This window comes from Alligator sinensis, unplaced genomic scaffold (assembly GCF_000455745.1).
Source record: "Alligator sinensis unplaced genomic scaffold, ASM45574v1 scaffold1379_1, whole genome shotgun sequence".
Classification (NCBI taxonomy): domain Eukaryota; kingdom Metazoa; phylum Chordata; order Crocodylia; family Alligatoridae; genus Alligator; species Alligator sinensis.
In genome coordinates, this window is record NW_005843392.1 from 23,890 (window position 1) to 35,246 (window position 11,357).

The 11,357-nt window shown below is 47.4% G+C and overlaps 1 protein-coding gene across 1 annotated transcript in view; it reads left to right on the plus strand.

The window, feature by feature from the left end:
• LOC112548671 (C-type lectin domain family 7 member A-like) overlaps positions 1-11,357 on the plus strand; it is a 20,039-nt gene that overhangs the window by 5,476 nt on the left and 3,206 nt on the right. The window contains exons 2-3 of the mRNA XM_025195082.1: positions 4,148-4,250; positions 9,575-9,697. Of these exons, the coding sequence (XP_025050867.1) occupies positions 4,148-4,250; positions 9,575-9,697 (226 nt within the window). The remainder of the gene's footprint in view (positions 1-4,147; positions 4,251-9,574; positions 9,698-11,357) is intronic.

Here is an 11,357-nt window from a genome sequence, read left to right on the forward strand (position 1 = left end):
CTATGCAGGGGGTTGGACTCGATGATCTATTGAGGTCCCTTCTGATGCTAACATCTATGAATCTATGAATCTATGAACCTCGCCATGGTGGCGCACCTGGCATGGTGATCCCAACAGCAGCATCAATCCTCTGTGTCCCGCTCTGCTGAGGCAGCCCCAGGTAAAGGGCAGCAGGGCAAGGAGCCCCAAGCTCACAGCAGACAGCCTTCATCTTCCCCTGCTCCATGCAAAAATTTGGAGGGCATGTGCCCCTCCATTACCCACTTCCTGCAAGTGTGCACAATGGTGGGGATCCTCCCCCTGAATGAACCACATGCAATCTCACCCCAGCCCTAGTCTGGACACCCTGACTGTAAAGGAGTTTTTCCTGGTATTAAGCCTGAAGCAGCCTTCCAGGGTTTGTATCCATTGGTTCTGGTCTTCCCCGGGGGTGCCCTAGTGAACAATTAGTTGTTCACCGAGCTCCTGATGCACTCTTCTGATATAACGGTAAGCTGCTATCATGTCCCTTCTCAACCTTCTCTTCTTTAGGCTAAAGAGGCCCAGGTCCATCAGCCTATCCTTGTATGGCTTGCCTTGCAAGTCCCTGATCATATAGGTGGCTCTTTTCTGGACCCTCTCAAGTTTTTCCACATCCTTATTGAAGTGTGGCACCCAGAACTGAACACAGTACTTCAACTGCGGTCTCACCAGTGCTGAGTACAGCAGGAGTATCACTTCCTTAGTTTTACATGAGATGCATCGGTTAATGCATGCCAGAGTGTTGTTTGTCCTGCTGGCCACGGCATCACACTGACATATGATGGTCAATCACTAACCCCAAGTCCCTTTTGGCTGTGGTGCAAGTCAAAGTGTCACCACCAAGCCTGTATATGTGCTGAGGGTTGTTTGCCCCCAGTTGGAGCACCTTACACTTGGAAGTGTTAAACTGTATCTGGTTCCGGTCTGCCCAACTCTCGAGCCTGTCCATGTCCGCCTGTATCTGCAACCTATCTTCTGGTGTGACCACACTGCCCCATAAGTTGGTGTCATCCGCAAACTTGGCCAGTGACCTTTTCACTCCCCTATCCAAATCATTGATAAAGATGTTGAAAAGCACCGGTCCAAGCACAGACCCCTGAGGAACACCACTGGCCACTTTGCACTAGGACGCCACAGATCTGTTCATGAGAGCTCTCTGGGTCCTACCCTGTAGCCAGTTTCCCACCCACTGAACCTTCAAATAGCTGAGCCCACAATCTTGCATTTTTCCCAGAAGGATATCATGGGATACTAGATCAAAAGCCTTTTGGAAGACTAGGTATACAAAGTCTACCATGTTTCCTGTGTACAGGCGGCGAGAGACCTTCACAAGTGCTGAGCAGGGAATGTCCCATGGATCTTGTTTTTCTACCCAGACCTTTCTCTCATGCTTCAAGGAAGGCCTGGGTTCTCAGAGCCCCCAAGACAAATAGGTTCCCAGAATCCACTGATTCCTGTGAAAAGGCATGGACAGTGGGTACTAAAGTCTATTAGCCTGCATTGAAAATCCTATCCAAGCCACCTGAAATAGGGTCCTAAGTTTTTTAGAGAAAAGCAGAGCTTGCCACTGGGTACCTGTTTCTCACACTCCTCTTTAGACACTTGTCTGTTTGTCACAGCTGCCCATGGCCTGGGCTGCATTCCCATCCACACTCCCTTGGCTGTCCCTCAGCCAGTCCAGGTGACTTTGCTATGTGTGCTATAGGGTAATGTGTTTAACTGTGTGTGCAAGAGCAGCACATTTCATGGCAGAAGGAAAGACTTCCTGAGCAGTTTTATTGGAACAGAGGAGAGTCAGTCAATCTTCCTGTCCTGGGAGCGCTAGGCCCCTTCGAGCAGGGTGAGGTGACAGAAAACCCCATGTCACACACGGCCTCTGAGCTCCTCTCCCTGCACAAACTTGCACTCACACGCAGCACACACTAGCCAGTTGGATGTGCCGCTCTTGAGTTGTGTTCTTTAACACTCATCTCTGTGGATACACATGCAGGTACGCTTTCCACTGGGTCCAGGCAGGGCTGTTGTGGCTTTATGAGAGCAGGGCTGGAGGCAGGATTCAGCTGTTCTTCTCTGAAAGGAGGAGGAGGGATTTGTGTTATAATACAGTCTAAGTCTGTTCTGAGGAGCTGCGGTGGGGAGGCAGTCATGTTCAGCTGGAGGGACGACTGCCTGGGCTATATCTCTAGAAAGGCTGGGGTCTTGTGCTGGGACAGCAGGAGGAAGCAAGAAGACTAATAGCAGACAGGGCCACATTGGAAGGAGCAGTGCCAGCAGATTCAGAGAAGCTATTGGTCCATTCGATTCTGCTCTGGTGATGCAACATCTGGGGTATTGTGTCTAGTTTGGGGGCCCCCACAATAGAAAGGATGTGAACAGGTTGGAGAGAGTCCAGAAAAGGGCAGTGAAAATGATTCAGGGGCTGGGGAAATGACTACTGAAGAGAGGCTGAGGGAACTCGGTTTATTTGGCCTGCTGAAGAGAAGACTGTGAGGGGAATCGATAGCAGCCTTTAAGTGCCTGAAGGGTGGTTCCAAGGAGGACAGAGCTAGACTGCTCTCAGTGGTGGCAGATGACAGAACAAGGAGCAACCGTCTCAAGTTGCAGCAAGAGGGTTTTAAGGTGGATATTAGGAAAAACTTTCTCATTAGGAGGGTGGTGAAGCACTGGAGTGGGTTACCTAGGGAGGTGATGGACTCTCCATCCTTGGAGGTTTTTAAGGCTTGGCTTGACAAAGCCCTGGCTGGAATGATCTAGATGGGAATGGTCATGCCTTGAGCTGGGTTTGGACTAGATGACCTTCTGAGGCCCCTTCTAACCCTAATTTTCTATGAGTCTATGAAACAACAGAAGGTAAAGGGTGAAATTACTGAGCTTGGTCTTAGTCCTTTACTGGCTTCTTATCTAAGAAACCATTACCCTGGATGCCACAGCTGGCTGCATTATTCAGCAGTGATGCAGTAACCTGCCACTGCCAAGGCAATGGTTTCTGAGAACTTCAATTCTGGGGCCTTGGGACAGCCAGTTAGGAATATTCTGAGAGATCTTGGGTCTCCTGTATCCAATGAGATTGTAAAGGATGCTGCCATTTCAAGAGGGAATTTCTCTCTCTCTCTGTCTCTCTCTTTTTCTCTTCCACTCTTTATTTTGCAATATTATTTGAAATCTTTATCCCTTTTGCTCAGACTTGCAATGGCAACGTGTTTGGAAACCACGATCATTCTCTCAGGACAAGTAACCATTTCTTCTCAGCTGTAGCACCACGTGGCTGCACTTGCTGTGTCTGAGTCACTCCTAGACGTACCAGTTCCTTCTCACATCCCACCCCTGAATGCATTTCAGTCATGTATGAATCGTCTCTGCTGGAACCCACTGGAAATGCATGAGCAGGAGGACACTATGTCAGACGTGCAAATGTGAACTCCTCCAGGGCACCAGAGACAGACCCCCTCCCATGTCAAGTGCAGAGGTACAGCGTGTGACAGAGAGGGGCTGTGGGACAATAATGTGCATTCAGCTTGGATTTAAGCTCAGCCTTTCTGATTCCTCTCTTCCACCTCAGAGCCAGTAAAAACAAACAAGAAACCCTCCTGCCCTCCCTCAGTGCTGTTGCTCTTTCTTTTGGGTCTCAGAGGGGGCTCCTGTAGGTGATGGGCATGGCTGCAGCAGCTACGCCGTGTTGTGAAGCATGAGTCTGGCCACTACCACCCTTTATACTCTGTACATTCTTGAATCCACACACTCCAGTACTGCTCATAATACGCCTATGTTTTGCACCCAAAACACTTCATACTTGTGCAGGTTTTATTCCTGAAATACTTATCTTAGGTTCAGGCCATGTTATGTGTCAAACTCAGGTGTGAAACCTGCCCGTGGATACCTGGAAGAAAGGAAATGCATCTCCTAGCTTTCCTGGACTTGTGCACACACTGCTGCCTTTAATATTCTTGTAGGCCTCTTGACCCAGTGCCTGGCCAGTTTTGGGCAGTTTGCTTCTCTGCCTTATGGAGGATGATGATTCTTTTAGTTTGGAAAAGCTCCAACACTCCAGCCCAACCTCTCCTCTCAGGTGGGAAGCCTTCCCTTCTCATCTCTTTTCAATTCCTTTTTCTCCTTTTCTGTGATCGAGCCCACCCAGCCATCTCTCCTGTGGTCACCAATTCCCCTGGTGCTTGGGATCATGACACTGTGCCTGCTTTTCCTGATCACTGCCAGGGTCTACGGTGCTCAAGGTAAGTGTGCAATAGGATCCCAGCTTGACCTATGATTTTCTGTAAACATGTACAGACAAGTAGGGGTTAAATATGTACAGGTCAGTTAAATATGAACAGGTCAGTTAAGAAATTTTGATGACACAAAATATCTCTACTAATGTGAAGAGGAGATGTTTTCTTTGCTCAGGGTGCCTTCACAGCTGTGGTACAGATAACTCTCACCTGAGAGACCAGTTGGCCAAGGGGGTGTATATTTTCTTTCATAACTCCCAAGGTAACCCGTAACAGAAATGCCATGCAGATCAAAGGCTTCAGGTGGGAAGTGGTGAAGTTTCTAGGTGGGGAATGAACTAGATGAGCAAGGAGAGAAGTGTAGTGAATGGCAGTAAAATTTGCCAAGGCAGAAGTAAGTGAGAGAGCAGCAGGAGTGTAGATAGGAGTTTTGGGGGCAGAATTTTTCAAGTGAGCATGGATTCAAAATGTAGACAACGTTACTAAGGTCTGTAAAAACTCCAGGATCCCAGAGGAGCAGAGAGAACAGAAACTTTCTGCCCTTGTTCCATGTTTCTCTAACTCTGTTGAGGTCTTTATTCCACCCTGGCTAATGTGTGAAATTAGATCTTCTTATACTGAGGGTTTCCTGGTCGGTCCTCTGTCAAAACTTTTCATATGTCCAGCGACTCAATTTCTCTGTCTTAGCAGTGGATGGAGGGAGTCTAACTAATCATTTTGGAGAAAGACAGGGAGTATTTGATCTGCAGGGAAATCTGAAAAATCAAGAAAATAAGTTTTGGTAGTTTGAAATCCTTTCTGTAATTCTTGGAGAATCCAAAGTGGGATACATTTTATTTTGGATGAAGCAAGATATTTAAAGAACACAAAAATATTTTTTTTCCTAAAATAATTCTTTTCTAGGGTGGTTGGTATAGCTCAGACACACCTGAATGACATTTAAAAACAAGAAAAAATGTAAATTGAGGAAAACTTTTAATTCCAAGGAACCCACAGTGCTGCATTTCAGTTTTAAATCCTTGTGCTACTATTTTCAGAGAGAGGTAGCAAGCTGTGTGCTTGCCTGAAGTCAGGCAGAATGCAGGGCAGATACGCACCTTACAGAGTAACTAACTAAGATACAAAAATGGATGAAAAAGTTTCCCTTCTTCGATTTGCTTTCATTTAGTTTGGCAGATCAGCCTTGTTTTTTCTGAATCGTACCCACATAGGTCAAGTCCTGCTGTAGCAGTGTTTCTGCCAGGGCAGTACTTGTGAAGAAACTTTCACCCACAATTTTCCTTGCTGTCTTGTACCAGGGATGTTTTATTAAACAGGGATGAACACATTTTTCAGTGACCTGGATACCAAGATTACCTTGGCGTGGAGCTTCTGGTTGCTTGCCCAGGTAGATTTCTTCAGACAGGGAGGATGATGTTGCTGCATCACAGCCCCACCAAATTTTCAAGCCATATTTGGCAGACTTGCTGGGCATATACTGTCTGAATGGACAGTGACCCCTGAATGCAATGAGCTGTTCATCAACCGCCAGGTGTATTCCTGGAATATACAATTTTCTGAGTGCTCCACAATTGTGTTCAAATATCTCTGAAGGCAGAAAGCTTGTCCACAGCTCCCCTTTCCTCACATGTCAGTTTATTGTCAAATCTCAGGTAGTTGGTGATTTGATAGAATAATTTTAAACTCATGGTGGCACGGAAGCAAGGACACCCAGTGCGTTGTTCCCACAACTCCTTCAGTGCCTCTTGACCACCGTGGTATAGACCACTCAGCAGTAGGAGGCCAATGTAGGCTTCTTTCTATTTTCAGGATGGCTATCATTCCACTCCCTGAATCTTCTTTCTTACTCTCTGTTTGCTTGTCTTCTGATAAGAGTCAGCATATCCTGTGAGAGAAAAAGGTGGAGCATTTATACCACTGTGTCTTTATTACTTTCTCTTGTTGGCCCAGCAGTTTCATGGACTATGTCATTGACTGTTCTCCGATGATGTATTAACTGTGGACATTTTCCCCACACTCTGCCATTCCTTCCTCTAACTGTGTCATCATCTGCAATGTTTTCTGGGGGCGGTGGCAGTGGTTCTGCTCCATGACATGCTATAGCTCTCCTCAGTCTTCCACAGCACCCCAGGGCTGGTTCTCTTCCCTTTCCCACTGAAAGTCTTGGCATCACTTCTGCTTGTGATACCAACTCCTGCTCACTGCCTTGGAATTAGATTTCATCAGTGGATGTGTCACTGTCATCCCCAGTTACCTGTGCAAGATAGGCTTCAGCACTGAGTATGCACTTGCCTTCTCATCCTGGACTGCAGAAAAAAAAGATAAAAATTATTACCACTGAATGCGTATAAATAACAATCAAAGACAAGCCTGTCCACCTATGCTGTCACAGAACCAATTCCACATTGCCCTGTGGCAGCGCAGGCAGCACTTTCTCCTTCTGGGCACAGAAGCCAGAGGCCAGCACCTACCCTTTACAGACAAGCCAAATGTGGGTGGATGCTGTTTGGAAACCACCCATGCAGGGGTTTATTGAGAGCCCGTAAAAGGGTCATTGGTGGTCAAGCCCTTACCATTGAAGGGGACTCCATAGTGTATGCTGTATTGCAGTATGATGCTGTTCTACTACTTTTCTGCTGTCCCTTTGCTCCTTGTCCTCATTTCCAACAAACGCAGGGCAAACTAGCTTGTATGTTATGAAAGAGTCAGGTAAGGTGGAGTTTTGCCATTATTACCCCATATGGAAAAACACATTCACACCTGGGGTAACACGTTACCTTGTTTTTCAGTTTTTCATCTACAGAGAGCAAATCATTCTTGTAAGCTGGCTGTTCTTTGGGGCTATCGTGCACTGCAGTGCCAGTGACAATGTCCTAAAAAGAAAAAAAAATAGAATTAATTAAGTTTAAGATACTGCACAAAATATGTGTCTGGGGTAGGAAATTGCTAGGGGTGTGTGAAGTGGACCCTATTCAGTTTGGATTCAGCCTGAATCAGGGACAGTGATTTGATTCGTTGATTCAGATCACTGTCCCTGATTTGATTTGGCCAAACCTGAATCTGAAGATTCGATGCTGACTTGGAGAGTCAGCAATTCAGCCATAGACTGGGGACCCCCCACCCTGTGCTTCTGTGGGAAGCTCCATGCGCCCCAGCATTGCAGCATTCCAGAGCCGCCTGCTACATAGAGATATGTAGAAAAACATTTAAACCTGTATCTATGTCTGATCGCTGAATCTTTCTGAATCTCTTTGAATCAATTCGGAGGGTTCCAATTTGATTTGGAGAGTTTAAAGTGTCCTCTGATTCAATTTGGATTTGGAGATTTGGCCACTGAATCATGCTGAATTGCTGCCAAATCAAATCAGGAACCAAAGATTTGCACAGCCCAAGAAATTACCCCATGGAAAGATATGAAGGTTAAACCATACTAACACAATCCAGTTCTTGGGTGATTTCTTTTTCTGCAACTTTCTGTTCAAACTGGTTTTTTTACATTTTTTTGCTTCCTGAGCACAGAAATCCTCAGGTCTTTGATAGAGAGTCCAGGGAGGTTAAAGTGTTCTGACATGGGCCCTGGTGTCTCTGTAGCTGATGCCAGGTTGGTGTGCTTTCATTTTTACCCATCAAGATCACCCTGTCTGCCCAATGTAGCACCAGCCAGGCACTGTAAGCAGATATGACATTGGCAGTGTAGCAGGTGGGTGACCCTTGGATGTTGTACTCCTTGTTAACAGTCCAGTGACAATGTGGCTTGAATTGCTATGGGGGCACAGGAGGCATTTAGGTCCATTGCAATGCTTGGTGCCTCAGTGAGGGTAAGAGTTAGGTAATCTGTTTCTTGAGCAAGATTTTTTACAGTTGGGGGCTGTCAGTAAGCCAGGGCAGATTTACCACCCCCCGTGGCTACCTAGAGACAATTATGCTTTTCAAGGAAGGTTTAGACATCCGTAATGATGTCTCACGTGCTGAACCTGGGGACTGTAGGCAAAAACAGGAAGCATCCTGTTATCCTAATTCCAGAGTTGGTACTGCAGGCAGTGGGAATGGAGGATGAGTCTGACTTTATTAATTTGAGTAGTGACAATTTGGGAATTGTATTGGAATGGAAAAAATCCTTGCTCCAGATCTTTAAGGTATGCATCCCAGTTGGTGGGATCAGAGTAGATAAGGTTGCGACATACAGCTTGGCAATAGAGAACGGATCTAATGGTGTGCTTAGTAGAAAAGCTGATGGCACAAAGGTAGCTACAGCATTCTGTTGGTTTGTCATACATGGTGGTGGTGAAGTGGCAACTGCAAAACCTCACTTTAGTATGTAGGAAATGCATGTGCTGGGTAGAGTATTCCAGAGTTGGTTTCATGGAGGGGTGGCAGGTGGCAAAGTCCTGGTGAAATTGCTCTACAAATTCCTTCCAATATGTCCATATTGTGAAAAGTTCTTTGATGTACTGAGGTACTCCAGGTGGATAAGAGGGCAGCAGTGGAGTAAATGGACTTCAAGAGATGTCCTAAACATGTTGGCATATTGGGTGGGGAGGGGAATATAAGAGTCTAATGGAAACAGGAGCAGTTTTCTAATGGGGAATAAAGTTCTTTATCCCTTATAATCCATCCTAATGGAAGATGGTGGCACGCAGACACATGACATCCACACTTACTATGTTCAGCACAGACCACGGGACAAAACCTAGAGGAATTTGTGAAACATTAAAACAGCACCACATATTTACCAATACATCTTTGGGTTTACTAATTTGCTCTGTGACCAGTCAGGAGGGTTCTGCCAAACAAGGTAAGTCAAGCAGGGGAAGACCTGGATTTCAGTTCTGCATAAAACCCCCGAAGGAACAAAGCTTTTGCTGGTTTGGAAGTTCTGTTACCCTCAGAGGGGAGCACAGAGCCTGAGCCTGGATGTTTCTTACCAAAATGAAATCTTCCCCTTACTGTCTGGGGGCTTGGAAGCCACTGGAAGCCCAGCTCTGAGGCAGCTCTGAAAGGAAGCTGTAGTGGAGCCCTGACTCCTTCACCTTCCTGCACATGGGCTTCCTCGTAGACAGGGTCCTGGGCCACCCCTGAAGCTCCTCCTGGATAAGCAGGGAGGTAGGTGGGCAGGTGAGCCATCAAGGAACAAACCCAGTTTCCATTAATTCCTCATTTTTACAATAAGAAAAAGTGCTCCACCACAAAATGTCCAGTAGCTGTAACTGCAAATAGTATTAGTGCAACTAAGGGGTTTGGGTCACTGCAAAGGAGAGAGCATCGGGTCTGTGAAGCTCCACTGCAGCCTGTATTGTAACAGGCACTAATGTCCTCTTCTGATTTTTAAGTGCCTCAGCTGGGCAGAGGGAAAGAAAACCTTGTGCAGAAAGTGGAGGACCTCACCTCTGGGCTGACGTCCTGCCAAAACCCCAGCCTGCCTGGAAGTCCAACTGAGCAGCCCCAGGACACAGGTAAATTGTAGGCTGGAACCTGGTGTTTCCACAGGGCAGGTCCAGCCATGTATGTGGGTGTCCTGGCATTGCAGAGCATATTTTCCTCTCCCAAAGACATGCTGGACTTGGCTGAGGGATATCCTTGGAGACGTTGCCCTAGGTCGCACTTGTGGGGAGTGGCAGAGAAAGGGGGATCCTCCCTCCCTGTGCCTCTCATCCCAACTGATTGCTTTCTTCCCATCCCCTGCCTGGCAGGGAGTGGAAACCTTTGGAAAGTTGAAGATTTTTTGTCTCTGGCCTCATGGTTGATTTCTAAATGATCAAACAGAAAAGCAGATCAAATGAGTGAAAAGATACTCGCATATTGGAAAGTCTGAGTGACCCTAACACAAAAGAGTTGTTTTTTGGAGCTGATGTATGTATTCAGGATTTTGCATTTCATCTGTATCAAGGAAAAGGAAATCCTCTGTCCTCTCAGATCTTTTCAGTGGTGGGAAAAACATTTTCCCCAGCAGTTGTTACTGCACACATGTGGCTCTGGGGCTTGTCATTGTCACACTTAGGCTGGTTGCTCCTGCCTCTTGCCCACCTCTCCCTGCTGATTACAAACTCCAATTCCCTGACCCAGGCAGAGCTCAGGACATTGGTCTTACCTCAGACAAAATGGCAATGGTTGTCTGGCCTGTTGCCCACCCATGTAGCCTGGGAAGCCAGCACCTCCTCTTCCGTGAATAGTCACAGCTGCCAGTCTTTGAGGGGAAACACCCATCGCCCTTGTCCCTGACTGTCATATCCCCAGAGTGAGAGTGATGGGGAATGGGGAGAGCTGGTCCGTGATGTGTGTTTGTTCCTAGGGAGAAGTGTCTAGCACAGTGGACTATGAACAAGGCAAGTTGTAATGGATTTTTTTCAGAATTGTGCCTGTCCATCAGACTTCTGGACAGGGGAAATCTGAACTCTCAGACAGCAATTATCTGCTGTTGAGATGGGGTAAGGTCAGTCTCTGGTGTTTTAAGGGGAAGGAAATCCAAACCTTTCCCCCAGGGGTCATTACTGTCCACATCCCACTCCATGACTTGCTTCTGTCAGGCAGGGACTGGAGCTCCTGCCTCTTCTTCACCATGCCCTCCAGGAATAAGACCCAGCTCCTCAACCCAGGTTGGGCTCAGGAGGTCAGCCTGGCCTCAGCCAAGGTGGCACTATTGTCGTTCCTCTGTAATTTTTCCAGTTGGGAACCTTGGGCCACCCCCGTTAGGTGGCCGTCAGTGTTGCTGGCACCCGGCGGGTTGCCGGGCAGGTCTTTCCTTGGAACCTTGGACAAAAAAAAAATTCTTCGGGGGCCGCCACTGTACCTAAAGTAAGGCGGCTGGGCTCCCGATCTTTACACAAAAATTACGTGGGACAACTCATAAGAAAACAGGGTGTGTGTGCAGGGTCAAAGGTTCAAAACAAGTGCTCCCCCGGGGGTCAGTGAGCAGAGCACCCCGGACAGCGCCCACCGGCTGGCAAACTGCTTCAGCTGGCCGGCGGCTACTGCCCAGCGGTGCTCCGCTCGGAGACGCACGCGAAGGACACCTAGGAAAAACGCCCCGAGGTCACCGGGGGCCTTGCCGGCCAGAGCCTCCTGCCTGGATCGCCAGATGACGAGCTTGGCGAGAGCCAGGAGGAGGTTGACCAG